Source organism: Primulina huaijiensis, chromosome 11, assembly GCF_012295235.1.
Source record: "Primulina huaijiensis isolate GDHJ02 chromosome 11, ASM1229523v2, whole genome shotgun sequence".
Classification (NCBI taxonomy): Eukaryota; Viridiplantae; Streptophyta; class Magnoliopsida; order Lamiales; family Gesneriaceae; genus Primulina; species Primulina huaijiensis.
Window position 1 is genome coordinate 3,168,117 of NC_133316.1, and position 24,430 is coordinate 3,192,546.

General features: G+C 36.7%; 2 protein-coding genes across 8 annotated transcripts; both read right to left on the bottom strand.

Moving 5' to 3' along the window:
- Positions 1–597: 597 nt before the first annotated feature.
- On the bottom strand, positions 598–6,710 carry LOC140988282 (probable serine/threonine-protein kinase PBL17). Of its 5 annotated transcripts, none has more exons than XM_073457309.1 (6): positions 6,566–6,710; positions 5,333–5,586; positions 5,113–5,257; positions 1,727–1,863; positions 1,525–1,651; positions 598–1,084 (listed from the first exon to the last, which is right to left on the bottom strand). In XM_073457309.1, the coding sequence occupies exons 2-6, from the start codon at positions 5,546–5,548 to the stop codon at positions 726–728; spliced, it is 984 nt and encodes a 327-aa protein (XP_073313410.1). In that variant the 5' UTR covers positions 5,549–5,586; positions 6,566–6,710; the 3' UTR covers positions 598–725. The 5 variants fall into 5 exon arrangements, with proteins under 5 accessions (XP_073313410.1, XP_073313411.1, XP_073313407.1 ...); XM_073457310.1 differs by having other exon boundaries at positions 5,333–5,579; positions 6,566–6,701; XM_073457306.1 differs by having other exon boundaries at positions 6,434–6,699.
- Positions 6,711–20,433: 13,723 nt separating this feature from the next.
- On the bottom strand, positions 20,434–24,176 carry LOC140987440 (probable serine/threonine-protein kinase PBL11). 3 transcript variants are annotated; one of them, XM_073455941.1, is made up of 6 exons: positions 24,048–24,176; positions 23,428–23,635; positions 23,211–23,355; positions 22,799–22,935; positions 22,588–22,714; positions 20,434–20,981 (listed from the first exon to the last, which is right to left on the bottom strand). In XM_073455941.1, exons 2-6 carry the CDS (start codon positions 23,611–23,613, stop codon positions 20,587–20,589), a joined length of 990 nt encoding a protein of 329 aa, XP_073312042.1. In that variant the 5' UTR covers positions 23,614–23,635; positions 24,048–24,176; the 3' UTR covers positions 20,434–20,586. The 3 variants fall into 3 exon arrangements, with proteins under 3 accessions (XP_073312042.1, XP_073312043.1, XP_073312044.1); XM_073455942.1 differs by having other exon boundaries at positions 24,086–24,147; XM_073455943.1 differs by lacking the exon at positions 23,428–23,635 and having other exon boundaries at positions 24,048–24,140.
- Between the last annotated feature and the right edge of the window lie 254 nt (positions 24,177–24,430).

A 24,430-nucleotide genomic window follows, 5' to 3' on the forward strand; every position in this document is an offset into this window, starting at 1 on the left:
ATGACTATTATTAATGAAATATATATACAAAACAAAAGTCGTAATTTCTATTTAAGATTTGTTATGAGCCACGTACATGGACATTTTCACATCAATAACAGAAATTAATTAACTATCATACGTAGATATGCACTGAATTGAAGAAATCTTGATTGTGATGTCTGTTTGCAGGGCGACCGTTCACGTTCGCATGTATCATATTGAAAGAGAGGGAGGGATCAACTGTGCCCTCATCACCATTTTTATTTAACGTCATTTAAAATCCAAACTTCATTTAATTACCTAAGAAACGAATCCCATGTCTCATGCATCATGCCGACGCAAGTGTTAACTTTGAAAAAATGTGGAATATCCTTGACATATGTTTGGATATGCCTTTTATTGCAATGAAAACTCGATGTCACCCCAATTTCAACGGCCAGAAATTATAACATAGACCATGCAAGAAGAATAACTAACTAAATTAACCTACATCAACTTGGAAGGAAAAATTCAAAGAAACAAACGATCTGGAGTTGCAACTTCGTCTATTTTTCCAATTTAGTCTCCCAATCATCGATTCGAAATATAATGTGAAATGAACTACACCGAAAAGTTTGTTAAATATATTTGATAAACATTAATCCAGAATAAGATGCCACACCAGCATCTAACAATGGTACCATAATAAATAAACACAACCAGCCTAAACAATAGTGTATTTACAGACTTCGGTAGCCATTTTCTCATGGGGAATGCATTGTATTTACTCCCAGAAAGTCTGCATGACGCTTCACCACTTTGAGTTTCAGCAATCTCTTCACAACTTGCTTCATGGTAGGTCGGTAATAATCAGAATCATGAAGGCACTGTATACCCAGACAAGTAATTTTACGCCCGTCGACAGGATCAAAATCACTTTCAGCCGTTAAACTTTCATGGACAAGTGAGTACTTGTCCGAGTTATCATGATATTTGTCCCAAGCCCATTCATTAACGTTTGGCATCTTACATACCCTATCTTCTTCAGTATAAACTCTTTTAGATATCAAACTCAGAAGTATAGTCCCAAAGGCAAACACATCCTGCTCATCTGACCATATACCTGCCAGAAAACCCAATAATTCATCTAATTGAAAATCAACACACTTTTGTAGTATTAACTTCTGGTAGGAGCTAAATTTACTGCTGAGAATAAGATCATATATTGGTGCTTTATTGGCAAACCAAGTAATCTACTTTGATTATGGAAATCAACTATGGATTTTATAAACAACTTCTTGTGACCAACAAACACGTAGCTCAGTTTTAAGCTTAATGATTGCCCTGAATGTAGGTAATGGTTTCATGCTATGCTTGGCGCACGAGTACAATTTTTTATTAATGAAAAATTAACTTGACAAATGGGTAGAAAAACAATAAATAAATTCTTTAAGAAAAATAAAATCTATAGAACCAGCACTATAACTGTTTAATGGCCCACAACAAATAACAGTTTTCATCCTTACCTCAGTACTGGAGCTAAGAATACAAGGGATGGCATACCTAGAATGGCTGCACGTTCATCGATATAACCATAGCACCCGCGGACCACCACTTCTGTTATCTTTGTTCTGTCTGGAAATATCCCACCAGTGATCGTACCAAAATCACATAATTTTGGGTTATAGTCCTGCGTGATGAGTGAGTAAATTTCAACAAACGATAACTTTATACCATAATACATAGTCGAATAAGGGAAAAAGACCTCCTCGAGAAGTATATGAGCAGCATCCAGATTGCGAACAATGTAGGGCTTGTATCTCGGATTTCCAGCATGTAAAAATTTGAGAAGAATAGCAAATCTGAGGGCAACTTTGATTCTTTGAAGCCAAGTAAAACCATCTACAGATAACACACGCTTAGGTAAATAATTGAGATGACATCTGTATAATAAGTGAACATGCCCAAAAAATACACATCTTAATCGACCACCAACATGAAACCTCCGGTGACAGCTCACACCAGACACAAAAGAACTTTACCAAAGTACGGACAAAATACAAATTCCGAAAGTACCAAGCCTCAATTCAGTTTGTGAAATTGTGATAGAGTAAAATGGATACATTTTGCTCTTCTTTTTCTTAATTTGCTACAAACAATATGTGACCAGGTCACAGAAGATTTTCTCTCTGCAATTAATTGGTTTCCTACTGAATCAAAGCTAAAGAGTATTATATCTTCTGTGTTGCTTGTTGGACTACCATCTCACCATTGTTTCCTTGCTGCTTCACTGGTCCTAGTAGGGTACAGACTATACCGATCAAGTGTATGAAGCTATCTTTCGCGGTTGAGGTGGATATTCTGGATGTATCAGCTAACTCAATATTTTCTTGTTTTATTGAATCAGATCAAACGATATTTCAAGTAGAACTTGCAACTATTTTAATTTTGCACAATAATTTCTCTGAGCCAATAAGTACACAATGGATCTTGTTAGGGGACCAAATAATTTGTAGGATAGTATTGTTATGTGTTCAAATGTGTTGTGCCTAGAATTACTTGGAGAACGAAAAAGCAATAAAAACAACACTAGAATTGGTTAGAGGACATTCATGTTCGTTATTGGCTAGCAGTTGCTACTTGCTTGGGCAGGTGGAGGGGAGTGTCTTTTACTTGTAAAAGGGATTATCCCTTGGCTGAGTTTATTTACTCAGATTAGTGTTTATTAATCGAGTTGTTTTCTATCTTTATTTTGTTATTAAACATTGTAATTGATCTATTTGTGTTGGATTCAATGGAAGTTCGTATGTATCAATTGGTCAGATCCCAACTGGATATGAAAGCTACACAAGTGGATGCGATATTAGAGCGCTGGACACATTAGTGATGGGGTTGGAAGAGAGAGATCGAAAAACAAAAGACAGGTTGTATTCTATTGAAGAAATTGGGCGAGGTTGATCAGTAGTAGATTTTTCGGTGGAAAGGAGGAGAAATATAGGACTGAAAATCGATGAATTAAATTGGAGAACAAAATGGAATCCAGGCAACAAGGGCTGCTGGAAACAAAATCGCTGACGAAAGTATTCATCAACTGGAGAGTTTCAAGGGAGATTCACAACAAATTGTCAACTCACATGAAACATAACATAGTGCTAAAGCAGAAACCAAAGAAGCGGTTGCAAATCTAAAAATGCATTCCGAGCATGTAGGTCGAGAGCCACAAAGTAGACCAAATTCCTTTTGTGAGGGGAGGACCAAAAGATTGGTGAGGAATTGGGACAAGCCTTAATAAGAAGAGTTGATTCCACTAGTTGCATCTCAAAAGAACAATTGCAAAATGTTGAAGGGGATAAAAAATTGATACAAAACTCCATGGATCTAAGGACTCATGAGAAATCGTTGTTGGAGCATATTGTTAGGCAAGATTCAAAGGGGCGTGCAGCTGATGGAACAAGTTCGGGTCCGAAGATCTACTGGTTCCCGCAAATGGAAAAGAAAACGGTGGAATTGATCAAACAATACAGTGGACGGAAAGCGGTGAAGCCTTATGGATGTGTCGCGTCGTTGATTCAGGAAGAGAAGTCAGTAGAGCTTTCTAATGCTGTGATCGAGTTTGTGATACAACTGGAGTGGGTTTTCGTAATGAGCTACTAGTTTATGAGGCCCATAGTCTACAATTGGAAAGAAGAAATAAATCATGGACCAGTTACAATTATTAGGCTATTTTGGGAAGGCTAAGCCATATAACACCACAAAAAAAGGGCAGTATAATTGTGGGCAGACACCTCCAAATTTTGACAGATGATGGAGAAAAGTGGCTTGAACAAAAACGAGAAGCTGTAGAGGGATTTAGGACTGAAAGAGTAGGGCTGCGCGGGTCCAGGGTACTCGGTGGAAGGTAAAATCTCCAACTTACCCTATGAACTTATTAGGTTCTCTTGCTGGAATTCATATTTTGGTAAGCAGTGGCGAAAGCCACAACTTTATTTGGAAATTTGAAGTGATTAAGTGAAGAAATTGGGGCTGCTAGTTTATGATAACTTATATATTTGTAATTAGGAGAGCATCAGATTACACCAAGTGGGATATGTTATGGGATAAGAATGAAAAGCCGAGTTCGTACGATAACAACAAAGATTTAGAAAGGGACGAATATGAAGAAAAATATAGCACTGGAATATGCATTTGTTGGTGTAACCTTGCCATGGGGCCTAAGAAAGACGGGTATATTGCTAAGCGGAGACGTAAAAGAGCTTAATATGTCCATTTCGAGTTAGATGGGCTGGAAGAGAAATCGAATTAACAGCACAAAAATACAAGGCACATTGTATATCGTCAAATTAAATTGCCCTCTTAACGGGGCTGCTAGCTATTAAGACATGGATCATAACAGCTATAGGTGCACGAGTTGGACTTACTCCTCAAGAGAGCGCAATAATAAATTTGCTTCGTTCGCAAGGAGATGAATCTGGACTTGTTATTTTCTCTTTAGCAACAGGATGGTACGAAGAAAGGCAGTTGACTCCGTAAAATTCGATGCCAGCAATGGGCAAAAGGTTCAGTCAGCTAGTATCAGTTTCCCAAAAGCAACGATGGTCGTGTATACAAGGAAGAAGGAAGCAACCGAGGCGGCATTCATAGTAGATCAAGTTTCAAGTTTCAGCCTTGAAGACAAGACTGATTTTCAAAAGGGCGGTATTGATAGGGGCTTGAGTAGACTGGGCCCAAATAGTTTACATAGTATCGTCATGGGCTCAAATGTGTCGCGCCTAGAATTACTTGGAGAAGAGAGGGGGGGGATGTTGCATGCGGGAAAAGGTAATAAAAACAACACTAGAATTGGTTGTTGGACATTTACATTCATTAAACAATTTTTTGCTAGCAGTTGCTAGGGCAAGGAGATGGGAGTGTCTTCTTCTTGTATAAAGGAATATCCCTTGGTTGAGTTTGTTTACTCAGATTAGTATTTGTATAATCGAGTTTTCATCTTTATTTTGTGATTAAACATTGTTATTCTGCTTGTGTTGGATTCAGTGGAAGTTAGCATGCATCATATCTCCACCATGATGGACAACTACCCTTGCGTTAACAAGGAGAAACTTGATTGTGGCGCTAACAATTTGAAAACTTCAGCAAAGAGAAGTTAGGTACCTTTTGGAATGAGGTAATAGAGAGAATCAAGTGCCTTGAACTCATAAACAACACCAAGATGTTCACCATCAAAGCAGTATTCGCACAATGTTACCAGACCAGGATGACTGATTAGCGTGTGGCGGCGAAGTAAAGTCAGCTCATCCTAGACAAGCAAGGTGTCATCTGTCAGACTTCTCAACGGAAGCATTAAACATGCATTCTCTAGAGGATAACATACCAATAATCTAAGTTCGTTTTCTCCAGGTCGATAGCTGTATATTACAGGAACTTCCCATATCTTCACCACAACATGTTGGACCCCACCATTTCGTACAATTTTTCCATGGTAAAATTTTCCGAATTGGAAATGGCCGAGGAAGTTTCCCACACTAAAGTTATCGGTATAACAAACCAAACTCTCATAAGGGACTTGTGAAAGTGTATCGTAATCCATGTCGCCAATCTTCCAGTCCAAGTCTTCACTTCTGTACACTAGTTTACAAAATAGGAAATTATTCTCTCAAGGAGGCAAGATTTGTTGAAAGAACTTTTGGGAAAATATAAGCACATGTAATCTAATCCAACAAAACCTTGAGGACAAAAAAACAGCTAATACTCAATAACTTGTACAAATAGTCATGATCTATCATTGGGCCACATGGCCTAATGCATCAGCAAGATTATCAGTATCAATTTATCCAATTATAAGAAAATCATTGCAAAAACATCAACTAAGAAGAGATTGTGTTAGTCGTTCTGCAGAACTAACAGATTGATAGTAATACAAGAAAATTCTCTTGAACTAACAAGAAAAGCAGGCAATATTTAAGCTAGCCTGGATAAAATTTTTAAAAAAAAATTACATTAAAAATAGTTCAATTGAATGTCGACTAAAGGTCTGGACAGAAGACAAATAAATGAGATGCAAAAACTAAAAGATGCAAACACACTCCAAATCCTTTAAAATAAAGAAATTGAAACTAGGGGAAATAACAGAGTTCCACAACCCATTCAGTGTATATCCTCAGCCGAAAAAATCAGCAAAAATTAAAATTAAATATATGCAATAATAATGCTAATACACCGAGTCCCCTCGCAAAAAACGTCCGCAGAATCCCAAAAGGAACAGAAAAAATACAGGCAATCAGAATACTTCGATTGTGAAATAAAAATTACGAAGGCATCAAAGGATGGAAAACATGGGTTAGTTAACCACTTTCTCATGCATGGGAATTTCCTTACTCCATATCTCAGAAAATAAGTGATTCTTAACATTATCTTACAGAACAATGAAAACAAACAAACAAAGGCGAAAAAGAAATTCTGAAGAATCGCTTACTAATATCGACTCTGACAGATTTTTGACATGGGATATAACTAACAGGTAATCGGGAAAAACCAGATATAATTGAGATTTTAAAGAAATAGGAGAATCCTGATATCTTAAATAGAAAATATTGAGGCTGCATACCCTTGTCGCCAAATTCAAGTGCCCTAATTCCTAAGGATATTTAACGTTGCTGGAGAAAGTCTGAAGAAATTCAAGGAGGATTCACAAATACTTTGAAGAGAGGCGTGGATTTGCTTTTCATAGAACCTAAAACAAGAGTTTGAATTTAAACAGGAGTACACGAATTGTAAATATATAGGTAAATTGGAATATCAATTTAGTGGTTTTATTAGTAAATAAACTATTTATAAATTGATAAATTATTAGATGATTTAAAAATTATATTATGAAAAATAATTATCGACTCAAATATCCTATTTTTTTATCAATATGATAAAAATATAATCAAATAATATCTATGATCAGAGCTCAAATGTATTGTTTCCGGATAGCCAAAGCAAAAATAATAATCATTTAATTTTTTAAATTCTGGTAATGATCTGTTGGAATTCGAAAAAATTATCAACATTAAAATTATAGATCATGAAAAGATAAATCTTTTGGGAAAATGATGTCGCTTGGCAGCTAAAACACTGATTTGACAACACATGAGAAATCTCACTTATTCTTGATTTACGTAAATCTAATGGACGCAATTTTCTACTCTTAATTAGATATTTCTGGTAAGTTTTTAGGTTTTTCATTATATTGTGAAGATATTTTTGTTTGTTTTTATTAAGTGTAACTGAAGATAAAAACTAGTTTTATATTATGTATTTTAGGCTTTCTTATTTCATATCAGTCACATTAGGATGATGAATATATATTTCGGTTTCTGTTTTATGTCATTTCTAATTTCTGTTTTTCATAAGCAAAAAAAAAACATTTGCAAAGCTCGCAGGTACAACACTTCTTGTTCTGGGTTCGGGGTGGGGCGGGTCCAAAGCAGATTTAAGCAAGGTAATAGGTCCATAGTTTCCCAAATGAGGTGGGTATCGGGTCGGGGCAAACTCGTCCCGTTGACATTGCCATGTAATGCGTGTATGAAATTTACTCGAGAACTCAAGAATGCAAGACATGATTTCACGGATTAAGTTGTCTTTAATGTTGAGGATAAATACCTTTTTGAAGTCGAAATCTCAAAGTTAAAAGTCCTTGACAACTTTCTGTTGGAGTACCGTTTTCTCGCACCCAAGACGCAACGAAAATTTAAAATTTTTGTTTTAATGTTAAAAACGTTAGTGGACGACGTAGGATTTAAATAAACATTCAAAGGTATTTAGTTTTTTTTTTTAAACTTTGGGTTTAAGAATGATGGACACTAAATCAGTCCGGGATTAGCGGAGTTGGTATTTCTTGTAAATCTCTAAGAACTTTCTTCAATCTCCTAATCAGGTCTACGATCAGAAACTTTGCTCCTTATATAGATCGCACTAGAGATCTAAATGAAATTTACGTTGAGATTGGATAGCTAGAATTTCAAAAATCAGGCGACGATGTGGCGGCACGGTGCAAGAAAGTGGCCGAATCATTTCCTTCAAAAATTGAGTTGGCCGAAACTCTATGTGAGGAGGAGAGGGGGGAGTTTTGTGCAAAAATTATATTATTTTATATAATCTTTAATGAAATATTTATAAGTTTTGATTCATGATCAAATCAGGAATCCTACTTGGATCATAACACTGTTATTTCATTACCCAGATCTCCTACTTTTTTATGCCTTCTTGTTAGTGAAATTCTCCATTTTGTCACCGATGTTTGGTAGCAGGAAAATGGATTTGGATTTGGGTTTGGATTTCGTAAATGGGATTTCAAAATCCTTAGATTTGGAATTCGGACCATTATTTTGTTGGTCGTACACCTCCATATTAATGTTCTTCTCTTCCATAAATTCTCTATTCACATAGAGATGCCATAGGACTAATGCAGCTTCAGTGTAGAACTTGGTGGAGAAAGAATGACTCACACCATAATAAGAAGAGTCAATGTTGTCAGCGGTGTTCACAACATTGGGCTCAACATCAGCAGTATCTTCAGTCATCTGTAAAATGTGAGAGAGAGTTACGAAGGAAAACAAGAATTACGCACAAAAACGCACAAAGAAATCACGAGAGCAAGGAAATATTGCGAGAGTAAATGAGAACAAGCAAGAGTAATTATAAGGTATTCCTCCATACTGAGCAATAGGAATCCCAGAGTATGGCATCCCCAAACCACTCCTAGAACCATAAGAACTCAATTGGTATTTCTTTTTAAATTGATTCCCCTTTGATTTGAATTTCTATGGCTTATGTTGTTGCTATGGTTGATGAGGTGGATAAGATGTACTCATTGGAACATATGCACCACCACTGGGTATCTGAGGAGCCTGAGGTGGTCTGCCTCGTTGCGGTCCTGAATCAATCCCAATCACCTTATCCAAAGCCTCTGCATAAATCATAGGCGACCCAGTAATAAGGAAAAGGGTAAACCTTATTGTCTAATCCTTCCGTAAACTTTGAAAGCTTGCCCTTATCACTAACAGCCATATGAGATACATATTCTTCAACAATCACGTTGCCCTTAACTAGTCGATTAAATTCGGACTTCCGAGATTAATAGGATGATGGAAAGTATTCATGGGTGAATTTGGCACGAAAAACCTCCCAAGTGATTTCCTTACCCGCTTCCAGCAATACTCTGTTAGTAATCTCCCACCAATGCTACGTATGATAACGTAACTAAAAAACGGTCAACTTCAATCGACTATTAGATTCATAATTTAACATGTTAAAGAGATAGTCCATATGCCTCAACCATCCCTATCATCGCTCACTTTATTCATTACCGAAAAAATTTCGATTGATTCATATCTTGAAATCTAGCCACAACTAACTCCATCTCATCAATTTAGTGGGTTAATTGTTGTACATCGACTTTGACATTTTGGGAAGCTCCTCCAGGAGGATGCCCATGTCTTCCTCTCATCACTCCTTCATTTAATATGTCATATAGCTAAGATACTAACATTAAATCACACCACGCAAGTAGTTTCAAATAAAGAACACAAGCCCATGGTTTATTTTCTTAGACTCAAGTGTGATAACTCTAATTTGAGCGTATCTCAGTCTAAGTTTTGATGCCAAATGTGAGGGCTCATTAATCTAATCATATTTATTAACACACAAAAAATGATTAAGTATTAAACAGTAGACACATGTTAAAAATTTACTTTTGAGCCTATAAAAATTTCTTCATAGTCCCTCGTTAATAAGACATGTCAGAAAATCAAATACTCAAAATAACTCAAATATATGCTCAACAATCTCAAATATCATAAAAACGTGACGATCAGACACAACAATAGTAAAAACTATCCAAAAATATCATAGAGCCAACAAGATTTTATAATACATAATAAAATCACAAAATAACTCAGAGCACAAAAAATACACAATAAAACAAGTAGGGGAATCCCTCGGTAAATGTCTAACCCAAACACAGTATGGATAAATTAACATCAATGGGGTGTTTAAAAATTAATACCTCCAAACAAATCATGTTTGGAATTGGTTCCAATTATTCTGAATGTTAAATGAATATAACTCTTCTTTTAAATGAATATTTCTGTAAGGCCCGAGATTATATCATTGTAATCCGAGATTTTTTTAATTGACTAATTGATGTGATTATGGAAGGACAAGCTCTGAGGAAGACATGGGAAAGCATGGGATACGTATGGAGACCAGAAGATCTCGCGCACATGCGCGGAGACGAGGCGCGCATATGCGCGAGCAGCCAAATGCCGAGACAGAAAGTGTCGTGCATATGCGCGAGACAGGACGCGCATATGCGCGAGCAGGTATATTTCTGAGCGCCGAGACAGGAAGTCTCGCGCATATGCGCGAGCGTCATATGCGCATATGCGCAAGAAGTGATGAATGAAAAATGTGACACATGTCTTGCCATGCATATTAACATGTAAACAACCCTCCATTCCATTCAGAATATTCAGCAAGAATCGAGAACTCCATGGCTAATATCCTCAAGTTTCTTCATATCTTAGAATTTTGATTGTGCAAGATCCGGCCATCCGATTTTCGATCCATGTATAGTTCCGTGCTTCTCTTGTCAAGAGCTTCGAAATGATGTAAGTTTTATTATTTTCCTACATGGTTTGAAATTTAGGTGTTGGAGAAATCATAATTTGATTGATGTTATATGTTCTTGAGAGTATGATAAGCATATAATCGAAACCGGATCGAAGAACGGACCATATATGCTATTGTTATCATTTTTCAGCCTATGTTTGAATGGGGTTGTGTAGATTTTTGAATTGTGGTTTGTATTAGTTGATGGTTATGAGTTTTTGGTATTCGCCTATTGTTGTTTGAGTTGCCGGGTATCTCGAAATTGCGCCGTTATGCCGTCGAAAAGTAATTAGATTGAGATTGATCATACCATGTCTTGCTTTGAGTTGTATGTCGATATGGTGTCTATTTAAAATGTCATTCCAGATTTGGTATTGAAGGCTTCGAACTCGAGAATTCAACTTCGAAACCGGTAGAAGAACGAGCAAAGCAAGATTGAGATTGGTTGCGTCAAACCAAAAACCGAGGAAAGAAAGGTATAAATCAATGTTAAACCGGGATATATAACTCGAGTAAGATATGACTTGAGTTCCTAAAATCACATACTAAATTGTTATTGCTATAATGTGTTTGAAATTCTTGAGTTGAATATGCTTAGTATATTGAGTTATAGAAAAGCATGTATTATGAGATAGACATTTTGGATGAGTATTTGGTAGAAGTGCCAAATCACTGGACGTTTGGTTTATATCGATGCGCTTAGGAGAAAGATCGACTCCTATTGTAGACACTCGATATAGTGTGCCGAAGTCCGGGAATAGGGACGTACCACCACCTCGAATGGGAGAGTAGGTGGAAGACTTGTTACGTTCTTATTCAAACCGAGATCCCTAGATAAGAGCCGAGTCAAAGATTAAGAGTTAAAGAGTTTGAGTTAAAAAGTTGTATCGATTTATGTTTTCTTAGACTATGATACATGTTGTTTGACAAATGTTTTATGCTTTTGTATATACTTGTATGAAATTCATTTATACGTTGTTTATACTGGGAAATATATTTCTCACCGGAGTTATCCGGCTGTTGTTGTGTTTGTATGTTTGCCATTTTGTATGTATGCATGGCAACAGGTGGGACAGGATTAGGGTCGAGAAGAGCATGAAAGATCGAGATTAGAGTGGTGATCCGGACTTAGATGTAGAACTGGTTGTTCAACACTTGATACGTGGTTGATAAACACTAGTTTATTATGACTTTATTTTGAACAAGTTGTGTATCTTTGATAATGTTGTATATAGTGCACTTGATCTTGTAAATTGAATAATATGGAGCATAACTTGTTGTAGTATTTTGGACACTTGTTTATGAGGTGCTCAATTTTAAAAAAAAATCGACCTAGCATACTGAATTGATCCATTTAATCCCAATGATGATTGAAGAAAATGAGTTAGCGTCCGGGTCCCCACAACAGGTGGTATCAGAGCCGTATGTTCCTTAGACGGAAATAGAAGCGAGTGAGCGGGGTACATTGAGTTTTCCTTCTTGCTTCTGTGGTACTAGCATGTGGTTTATTATAATGTTGATTTACAAATGTTATATGCTAGTATGACAGCATGTTTTACTGCTTTAGAAAGTACATGTTTACCTGATTATCTGACTTGATTGGAAACGTGTATTACTGGAGAATGAATCAGAACCAATTCTTGATATGAAGTATGATGATCAGAGGAAGACTGAGACAAATTTATTAGATGTGATTACTAACCATTTTGATAATCAGATATGCCTCCTCGAAAAGCTGCAGAACAGGGTAGTACTTCAAATAATCCGATGGATGTTACAACGACACCCATGAAAACACTGTTAAGGAGATTTCAGTCGTTCAAACCGCCGACTTTGAAAGGCACTGAGGCGTCTATCGACTGCGAGAGCTGGCTTGATGATATTGAGATGTTGTTTGATTCACTTGACTATACAGATGAGCGTAGAGTCAGATTGATTGGGCACCAGCTACATGAGGTTACAAAAAGCTGGTGGCTCACGACCAAGAGATCTTTGGAGCATCGAGGTACGGTGATTACTTGGAAGATCTTTAAAGCCGAATTTTATCAACGATTTTTCCCCGTATCGTACAGAAAGGACAAGGGTGCAGAGTTTGCTAATCTGAAACAGGGTCATCTGAATATTGAAGAATACATGGCCAAATTCTCTACCTTGCTACGTTTTGCTCCTCATGTTGCTGATAATGATGAAGCTGTGGCTGGTCAGTTCATCAATGGGCTGAATCCTGATATTTTTACACTGGTAAATACGGGACGACCAAATAATTTTGCTGATGCCTTGAACAGAGCGAAAGGAGCTGAAGCGGGCTTGATCAAGCAGCGAGGAACTTCGTATGTTGTTCAAACACAGAAACAGCAACAACTTTCAGCCCAGTTCCACCAACCACCTTCCAGATTTGATAGTGGCAGTAGCAGCAGTGGGAAGAAGGATAATCTGAAAGCCCAAAGGAAACAGTTTAAGAAATCTGGAAGCAGCTCATCTAGTTCCAGTGGCTCACGACAGACTGGTTCTGGCCAGAATTATACCGGGGTCTATTGCAGAACATGTGGAGGAAGGCATCTAACAGAGCAATGCCAAGGAGTGTTCGGTAGTTGCAACATCTGTTGACAGCCAGAACACTTTGCCAAAGTCTGTCCACAGCGAAGTTCTCAACGATCTCAGGGAGCAGGATCATCTGGATCAGTGGCTCAGGCTGATAGACGACCATCTTCTGTTCACTCTTTCCACCCACCACCTACCCAGTCACAGCCGAAGTCAGGAGGAAGCCAGACTATTAACCAGCCTCCGAGACAGCAGGCCAGAGTGTTTGCCTTGACCGAGGAACAGGCCTAGGAAGCACCTGATGATGTGATTGCAGGTAACTGTTCTCTTTGTGATTATCCTGCTTATGTGTTGATAGATATGGGTGCATCCCATACTTTTATCTCTGAGCGATTTGCATTGATGCATGCTTTGCCTGTCGAGTCTTTATCTGCTGTAGTATCTGTCTCTTCACCTTTGGGGAGCGGTCTTATATCATTGACTTCTGTTAGACATTGTGTGCTGAAGTATGACGGTAATGAGATAGAGTTAGATTGTCTTGTACTCGATTTGTCTGATTTTGAATGCATTATTGGTATTGATATGCTGACCAAGTACAGAGCTACCGTAGATTGTTTCCAGAAAATTGTAAGATTCAGACCTGAGATGGCTGATGAATGGAAGTTTTACGGTAAGGGTTCCAGAGCTCGAATTCCTCTAGTATCTGCTTTGTCTATGACTCGACTATTACACACGAGAGCAGAGGGATTCCTTGTGTATTCAGTAGATGTACTGAAGTCGAGCTCTTCATTGGCATATTTGCCAGTGGTATGTGAGCTTGCTGACGTCTTCCTATTTGATCAGTTGCAGGGTTCTTCTGTTTATTCCAAGATCAATCTGATATATGGATATCATCAGTTGAGAGTTATAGATTCTGATATCGAAGACAAATTTTAGAACAAGGTATGGCCACTATGAGTTTATAGTCATGCCGTTTGGTTTAACGAATGCTCCAGCTGTATTTATGGGTTTGATGAACCGTATATTTCATAAATATCTTGATGACTTTGTGATTATCTTTATTGACGATATTCTGATTTATTCAAAGAATCTGATTGATCATGCTGAGCATTTGAGAATTGTATTGAAGACGCTGAGAGTTGAGAAACTGTATGCAAAGATATCAAGATGTGAGTTTTGGCTGAAACAAGTTGTATTTCTGGGGCACATTATATCTGGAAATGGTATTTCTGTTGATCCTAGCAAAGTTGAGGTTGTGATCAATTGGCCTAGACCGACATCAGTGCCAGAGATACGCAGTTTCATAGGTTTAGCGGGCTATTATCCTCGATTCATCAAAGATTTCTCTAGTATTGCTAAGCCGATTACTCAGCTAACCCAGAAGAATGTCTTTTTTGTTTGGTCAGAGGCGTGTGAATCCAGTTTTCTGGAGTTGAAAAAAAGATTAACCAGTGCTCCGGTGTTGACTATCCCGTCAGGTACTGATGGTTTTGTTGTTTATTGTGATGCTTCTCACAGGGGACTAGGTTGTGTTTTGATGCAGCGAGGACATGTTATTGCTTATGCCTCGAGACAATTAAAACCACACGAGACTCGCTACCCGATTCATGATCTTGAATTGGCTGCCATTGTGTTTGCATTAAAAATCTGGCGACACTATATATATGGTGAGAAGTTTGAAATTTATTCTGATCACAAGAGTTTGAAATATCTATTTTCACAGTCAGAACTGAATATGAGGCAGCGGAGATGGCTTGATTTGCTGAAAGATTTTGATTGTGAAATCAAATATTACCCAGATAAATCAAATGTAGCAGCTGATGCACTGAGTCGAAATGTATGTTCTTTATCTCTATCGACGATTGGTGCCTCGAATTTGATTGAAGATTGCTGTCTTTCCGGATTAGTATTTGAGACAGATTGTAAACCTCTGAGACTTTGTATCATTCAATTTGAACCAGAGCTGATTTTAAGAATCAAAGAAACACAGAAAGTCGATCAGAATATTCAGAATTCGATTGCGATGGTCAGATCAGGGCATCAATCAGAATATCAGTTTTGTGATAATATGTTATATATGAATAATTGTCTTGTTGTGCCAAATGTTTCAGACTTGAGACAACAGATTTTGACAGAAACACATTGTAGTCGTTTTAGTATTCATCCTGGTGGTAAAAAGATGTACAATGATATGAAGAAACAATATTGGTGGAAACAGATGAAATCAGATATCGCAGATTTTGTGTCCAGATGTTTGAATCGCCAACAGGTGAAAGCAGAAAGAAAGAAACTAGGAGGTCTACTGCATAGTTTATCTATTCCCGAATGGAAATGAGACCACATTTCCATGGATTTTGTGACGAAGCTACCACGATCCTCCCGAGGTTGTGATGCGATTTGGGTCGTTATTGACAGATTAACCAAATCAGCGTGTTTCATTCCATACCGAATGACATACATATACGATCAGATGGCAGAAACTTATGTCAGAGAAGTAGTTAGATTGCATGGAGTGCCAAAGTCCATCGTATCAGATCGTGACCCTCGGTTTACTTTGCACTTTTGGCGCAGTTTGCAACAAGCTCTAGGTACGAAATTACACCTGAGTACTGGATATCATCCTCAGGCAGACGAACAATCAGAAAGGACTATCCAGACATTAGAGGATATGCTTAGAGCTGTAGTGCTAGACTTTGGCACTAGTTGGCAAGATTCCCTAACACTTTGTGAATTCTCATACAACAACAGCTATCAGACGAGTATAGAGATGGCTCCGTTTGAAGCTTTGTACGGCAAGAAGTGCAGATCTCCTCTTTACTGAGATGATATCTCGGAGGTACCTGAATTTGGGCCTGACATGATTCGAGATATGACTGAAAAAGTAAAGCTGATTCAGCAAAGAATGAAGACAGCTCAGGATAGACAAGCCAAATATGCAAATATTCGACGTCGACCTTTAGAATTTGAGCAAGGAGATAGAGTATTTATGAAGATTTCTCCTTTCATAGGCGTTGTCAGATTTGGCAAGCGAGGGAAGTTGTCTCTACGTTATATCGGTCCGTATGAGATTCTTGAGAAGATAGCTAATCGTGCCTATCGACTCGTTCTTCTTCCGTCTATATCTGGAATACATGACGTCTTTCATGTGTCTATGCTACGAAAATATCTTCTTGATACTTCTCATGTTCTTCAGCCTGATGAGGCCGAACTCGATGAAACTCTGAGTTATTTTGAAAAACCACTTCAGATTCTTGATCGTAAAGAAAAGCAACTCAGAACGAAGATTATTCCGCTTGTGAAAGTTCAATGGAGTCGTCATAGCATTGAAGAAACTACCTGGGAGACTGAATCAGACATGAGACAGAAATTTCCAGAGTAGTTTCAATGATGTGAGTTTCTTATTTAGCTTCTGTTATATCTTCTTATCTTATGTAATTTGATTGCCTGTGATTTCGAGGACGAAATCATGTCTTAGAGGAGGAGAAGTGTAAGGCTCGAGATTATATCATTGTAATCCGAGATTTTTTTAATTGACGAATTGATGTGATTATGGAAGGACAAGCTCCGAGGAAGACATGGGAAATCATGGGATACGTGTGGAGACCAGAAGATCTCGCGCACATGCGCGGAGACGAGGCGCGCATATGCGCGAGCAGCCAAACGCCGAGACAGGACGCGCATATGCACGAGCAGGTATATTTCTAAGCGCCGAGACAGAAAGTCTCGCGCATATGCGCGAGCGTTGGACGCGCATATGCGGGAGAAGTGATGAATGAAAAATGTGACACATGTCTTGCCATGCATATTAACATGTAAACAACCCTCCATTCCATTCAGAATGTTCAGCAAGAATCAAGAACTCCATGGCTAATATCCTCAAGCTTCTTCATACCTTAGAATTTTGATTGTGCAAGATCCGGCCATCCGATTTTCGATCCGAGTATAGTTCCGTGCTTCTCTCGTCAAGAGCTTTGAAAGGATGTAAGTTTTATTATTTTCCTGCATGGTTCAAAATTTAGGCGTTGGAGAAATCATAATTTGATTAATGTTATATGTTCTTGAGAGTATGCTAAGCATATAATCGAAACCGGATCGAAGAACGGACCATGTATGCTATTGTTATCATTTTTCCAGCCTATGTTTGAATGGGGTTGTGTAGATTTTGGAATTGTGATTTGTATTAGTTGATGGTTATGAGTTTTTGGTATTCGCCTATTGTTGTTTGAGTTGCCGGGTATCTCGAAATTGCGCCGTTATGCCGTCGAAACGTAATTAGATTGAGATTGATCATACCATGTCTTGCTTTGAGTTGTATGTTGATATGGTGTCTATGATTTGGTATTGAAGGCTTCGAACTCGAGAATTCAACTTCGAAACCAGTAGAAAAACGAGCAAAGCAAGATTGAGATTGGTTGCGTCAAACCAAAAACCGATGAAAGAAAGGTATAAATCAATGTTAAACCGGAATAGATAACTCGAGTAAGATATGACTTGAGTTCCAAAAATCACATACTAAATTGTTATTGCTATGATGTGTTTGAAATTCTTGAGTTGAATATGCTTAGTATATTGAGTTATAGAAAAGCATGTATTATGAGAAAGACATTTTGGATGAGTCTTTGGTAGAAGTGCCAAAGCACTGGACGTTTGGTTTATATAGATGCGTTTAGGAGAAAGATCGACTCCTATTGTAGACACTCGATATAGTGTGTCGAAGTCTGGGAATAGGGACGTACCACCACCTCGAATGGGAGAGTAGGTGGAAGACTTGTTACGTTCTTATTCAAACCGAGATCCCTAGATAAGAGGCGAGTCAAAGATTAAGAGTTAAAGAGTTTGAGTTAATACGTTGTATCGATTTATGTTTTCTTAGACTATGATACATGTTGTTTGACAAATGTTTTATGCTTTTGTATATGCTTGTATGAAATGCATGTATAAGTTGTTTATACTGGGAAATATATTTCTCACCGGAGTTGTCCAGCTGTTGTTGTGTTTGTATGTGTGCATGGCAACAGATGGGACATGATCAAGGTCGAGAAGAGCATGAAAGATCGAGATTAGAGTGGTGATCTGGACTTAGATGTAGAACTATTTGTTCAACACTTGATATGTGGTTGATAAACACTAGTTTATTATGACTTTATTTTGAACAAGTTGTGTATCTTTGATCATGTTGTATATAGTGCACTTGATCTTGTAAATTGAATAATATGCAGCATAACTTTTGTAGTATTTTGGACACTTGTTTATGAGGTGCTCAATTTAAAAAAAAAAATATTCGACCTAGCATACTGAATTGATCCATTTAATCCCAATGATGATTGAAGAAAATGAGTTAGCGTCCGAGTCCCCACAATTTCAGCCAACACTAGGGTTTGTGAGAGGGAGATTTCGAAAATCTTTTGCTGAATGTTATGTCCAATGATAGGCTCACATAGCCTATTTATAAATTTGTCACCAATCTCATGTTGGTCTCCAACTAAATAAGTTGAAATAGGACTTGTACACTTCAAGTCCATCAAAAGTCTCTATATGTTTTAGAACCAACTTTTGATTCATTTCATAATCTTGATCGACGATTCAATATCACTGATGTGATGATTATAAATAACTCATTATTATGATATGTAGTTTTTTTTAACCCACTGAACTCATTCAAAGTGACTGTCAATTTCGGAATACTTTCATACAAATTTGGCGGTTGTAATGTTTTTAGCAGTCTCTCTCTCAAATTTTAAAAAATGAAATCTGCATATAAACTCTTTTGTAAGCTAAAAGATGAGTAAAAATTATTATTGTCATGCCCCGTGACCGGGATGTTCGACACCGACATTTTTTAATAATTTAACATTGAAAACAATAAGTCTTGTAATACATCAAATGATCTTAACCAACCTATTTCATGGACGATAACTATCTTTACAATAATAAAGGAATTCAAATGCGGAACTCAGAAGCATGCAACTTTGATATGATCTAACTTCAACAAAATCTTAAGTGCACGAAATAACGTAAATAAGTCTTCATAACCAGCCCCAAACATCTTCTGCTCGTCATTATGTAACAAGTCTTCATAATCAGTCTATTTCAGGAAGTGGAGATCGATCTACAACAAATAACAAATAAAAAAATTAATGAATATTTTGAAAAGAACATAACATGGCAAAAACCAGAACTTATGATGAACATAACATAGACTAATGCATAAATATTTTATCTTATCATCTATGTTTTAGTGATCAATCCTCTCTATATTACTTTGCTAATGGATGATGTCATATAACGATTATCATAACATATCAAATCAAGGTATATCACGGTTACTATAACCCAGTGCGTAAGGGCCACACCTTTTAATATTTTAGAATCCTGATATCATATCAAATTTGAATCATAACAGTGCATTTGAACATGAAACAATGAATCATAGCGAAGCAAAAATAGAATAGAACGAACACAAATTGAATAGAACAAAAACATATCATAATCAATCGATTTAAAACATATGAAATCCTTTTTTAAAAGCCCACTTATTTTAGTCGGGAGAACAACGGCGTCTCCAATAAAGGATACTTCTTCAGATTAATTTAGAAAAAATAGATTACATAATAGCTTTGTCACTTACTCTATAAAAAATTTCGTTGTTTTTTTTATCTTATAAATTGACAAAAATGCATTTGAGATTTCTTTTTAAATATTCCAGATAAAGAGTATACTTTTTTTTCTTTCTAATATATGTATATATATATATATCATTTGCTGTTCAATATTTTTTTAAAAAAATTTGCAAAAATTAAATTAGGTGGGTCTAATATCTCCAATACTCTAGTTTTGCTCGTCAATTTATAATTTATTAATCATTTTCCTTTCTTATTTTTTTGAACTTCCAACAAAATAAAACTTTCTAGGGTTGAAAATTCCGTCTGCAATAAAAAATAATACTTTTAACATAAAAAATAATATTTTTTCATTGATGACCCAAATAAGATATCTGTGTCACAAATACGACTAGTAAGACCGTCTCACACAAGTTTTTGCCATAAACTAGAATGGATGTTTAATAAAACAAGGGCATTTAAATTTATAACAATGGCTCCGAAGAATGGGTCCATCGTCTTATACAAATTCCATTCGTTAGAACAGCATTATGCAAAAAATAACATTATATCAGGTGTTTTTAGTCAAAGACGGTCATTTTTTTAAATAGATGCAGAGGAAATGAATTTTTTCTAAATATTCTATAGAAGAAAATCATAGCTTAGCTCAATAAAATGATAAAAGGAAATGCAAACATAACCCTGAAAACGAACAATGAGACTGAAGAGAGTTCGAACTACATCAACAGTATCCTAAAGTCATAATCGGCTTCCAAAAGCAGAACTACCAAGATTCTTGTTTGTAAAAGATATATAACAAATAGACCAACTTTCAGTGACCAATTTTATGGGGCTGGAGCAGTTTGTTCACTCCTAGAAAAGGAGCATGCTGCTTAACAACTGGAAGTGTGAGCAGAGACCTCAACACTTGCTTCATGGTGGGGCGTTCAGAGTCACATATATTTATACATTCCATTGCCATTGCAGTTATCTCGGCCCCATCCGCTGAATTAAAATCAGGATCGCTTGTAAAACTTTCATGGACAAGTGAACGTTGGACGGTTTTCTTGTCACTATCTGATTCACTAGCCTTATATTCTCTCTGTGCCCATTCATGATCAAAAGGTAATCGGACTTGCCGATTTTCGTGTGTGTAAACTTTCTTGGTTATTAAACCTAGCAGTATAACCCCATATGCAAAGACATCTTGTTTATCTGAACAATTCCCTAAAAGCAAATCCAATACAAAACATTCTAAATAATCTTGGTTATAAAATCCGCACTTGCTTCAGTAAATCCAAGATGATGTAAAATTAAATTGCAGAACAAAGTGGAGAGTGCAGCCATGTGGGCCAATCTGGAAGCTGAATATTTCATACTTCTACAGTAAAGATAGTGTTCTAAACGGCGGTCGCCTAGGCGTAGGCGGCCCTCGACCGCCCCGCCTTTGTCTAAGGCGGTCTCTATAGCTGGTCCAAGGCTATCCGCCTTTGTCAAACCGCCTCCAGCCACCGCCTTAATCATCTTGTTAGTTTGCATTTATATATTTATCTGCACTTTGTCCAAATTGTATTATATTTTATGAAGTTTTTTATGCATAAACATTATTTAATTACATATATTAGATAAAAAGTTATGATTAAATGTAATCACATTGCATGATTATATATGCTTATTTATTACCTATAAAAAATTGCTAAAAAAATTCTACCGTTTAGTCACTTCCTAGACGGTAGACGGTCACTAACCGTCCTGCCACCGCCTCCCGCCAATTACAACATTGAGTATAGAATGCTCATTAGTTTGCATTTCAAGAGTAAACGACTTCTATACACCCAATTTCAGTTATGGTGTTTGCACTTTAACCAGCTTAAAAGTCTGCCATTGAATCCATTACAATGCTGTAGACTCAAGAGGACTCTAGCTACAAAAATAACTCCTCACAGCTTGCTCAGAACAATCACAATGGACAGAAATAAATGAAACAAATAACAATATATTGAATATCGAAATTCATATTTCTTCAGAATTCACAGTTTTTTTTGCTAGTTCAAACTATTTAAGTTAATTTAATGACATTAATGTTCTATTTTATATGCACTCTGCCGCCGATAAACACCATATCGAGACATCTGTTCATAGTTATACATAAATCATCGTACCAAAAAGCTGTAACTATCAGTTAAATATTTCTTAGCGTCTGCCCCCCCCCCCCCCCCCCCCCCCAACCCACCCACCCACACACACACACACACACACACAAAAGGAAACGGAAATAACTCTAACTCTTCCTTACAAACAGTGACAACTTTGTTTTGTTCGAAGCAACCTTATCTCTATATCCTTTCATTCAGCCGTGCATATCGTGTATCAATAGCTTTTACATGTGTTCTACACACATGACACACCTTCTGGACCTTTTCATTATTCTTTACGACACAAATACATCATTCTCCCAATTCCTAGTTCACCAATCTCTATGTATCAGCAATGTAAACAGATTACTATTATCCCTCCAGGCCACCACGACATCCATTAGCAAGGAAATATATTATTACATGTAGAAAATTAGCTAAATAGATTCAAAACAAATCATTGTAGCAACATAATCATCTAAACAAGCCAAACTATATGTTCCGTTCTGTTTTGTTCCTCAAAGAAAAAATATCAAGACATTTCAAGCTAAAAAACATTTAAACAAAACCATAAATCAATCAACAATTTCAAACTCAATTCTGTTTAGAGGTAATGAATAAAATGTGAGGGGCAGAGCTGCAAATTAGAATAAATTCTTAAGGCTTATTCATGAGGATACTATATGAAAATGAAATACCTTTCTTCCCAGAGTAAGGGTCCATGTGACCATAACATCCATGGACATTATCGTTTTTATCAAGTGTTCTATCAGGAAGAATTCCACCAGTTATCATGCTAAAATCGCATAACCTTGGATAACCATTCTGCATGACAAGTGAAATAATTATTACTTGTATATTTCATACTAGCATAAATATTTTGATGAGTGTAGGGCATCCACAATGCACCTCATCAAGCAATATATGAGCAGCATCAAGATTGCGAACTACGAAAGGTGGGTACTGTGGATATCCAGTATGCAAAAATTTGAGGAGGCTAGCAATCCCAAGGGAAACCTTGATTCTTTGCAGCCACGTAAAAGAATCTATAGATTAAAAAGGGTAAGGTTAACTATGGAGATGATATATTCGAGTTTACAACATGCAGAGCTTGACTAGTATAATGTCAGCAAACTGAACAACAACCACAGCTCATGCAAGAGACAGGAATTTGATAATAACAGAACAACAAATATGGGAATGTACTTGAAGAACAAGTTTGTTGATATTTCGTTCAGTTAAAACTAAAAGATAGCACGAGAAGGAGCTTTAGATGGTCGATAGCCAATTGTTCATAAAAATGAAACAAAAAGTTTTATACCTTTTGGAATGAGGTTATATACGGAGTCAGAAGCCTGGAACACATACATTGCACAAAGATGTTCACCATCGGCACAGAACCCATACATTGGCACCATGCTTGGATGACCAAGAATCAGTTCATGGCGCAATAAAATTATTTCGTCCTACAAAAGTACAACTACAAATGTCATCACAACATAAATATCTCAAATCCAGTCTTTGCACAAAACACATACCGCTAATCTTAACAAATTATATCCATTTTCCCATATTTTCACCACGAAATGCCGTTCCCGGTCAGGATGCCTAAATTTCGTGCGGTAAAGCTTGCCGAACTGGAAATGACCGATGCATTTGCTCTCACTAAAGGAATTAGTATATCGACTCAAGTTGTCATATGTCTGCGTGACGAGCGGATCCATTCTTTAGGCAATTTCTCGTTTGCTAAAGCACAATTACACAAAACTTTGAGACAATTCATACAGAAATCGAAACATTACAAAAATAAATAATTGCACAAAAGCAACAGAACATAGTTTGATATACTTAATTTGAAGCAATTATCCATGCAATATTATCCGTGCAGACAATAGCCCCACAAGATACCCCTTTTCACTCATTCAAATTCATATTGAAGGCTACAAAAAACTTTGAAGATATTAAACAAAACTAATCAAGTTCCATATAAAGTCCTCGAAGATTGCATCTTTGTGGTTTTACTGCTTATCCCAATGCATATCGCGAGGGGAATTCGTTAATTTAAACAAAAAATCTAGCAATACTAATAACATTACTTTTACAGCCAATCCAAAGATAATGAAGAGCGAATCAAGAGGCTATGGGTTTAAGATTTTACCTGCTTCAATTTAAGAATTTCTCTCGGAAACTGCTCACCTCCCTTCGCGTTCAAACCAGGGTTCCGGGTAGAAGAACCATGCGTTTCCTATTTATAAGGCACGATGATATATATATCCACCAAAAAAATCCAATCTTCCGATTTTCATATTAAAAATTTAAAATTTTATTTAAAAAATTCATTGTATATATCCACCAAAAAAATCCAATCTTCCGATTTTCATATTAAAAATTTAAGATTTTATTTAAAAAATTCATTGCATAACAATTTTATGCTAAAAAAAACTAGGGGTGGCAAAAATTAACGTGATCGCCCCAGCCTTTTTTTTGGGTTGAGACTTTAAGTGTAGGGGTGGTATACCGTATCGTATCATATCGTTCGAT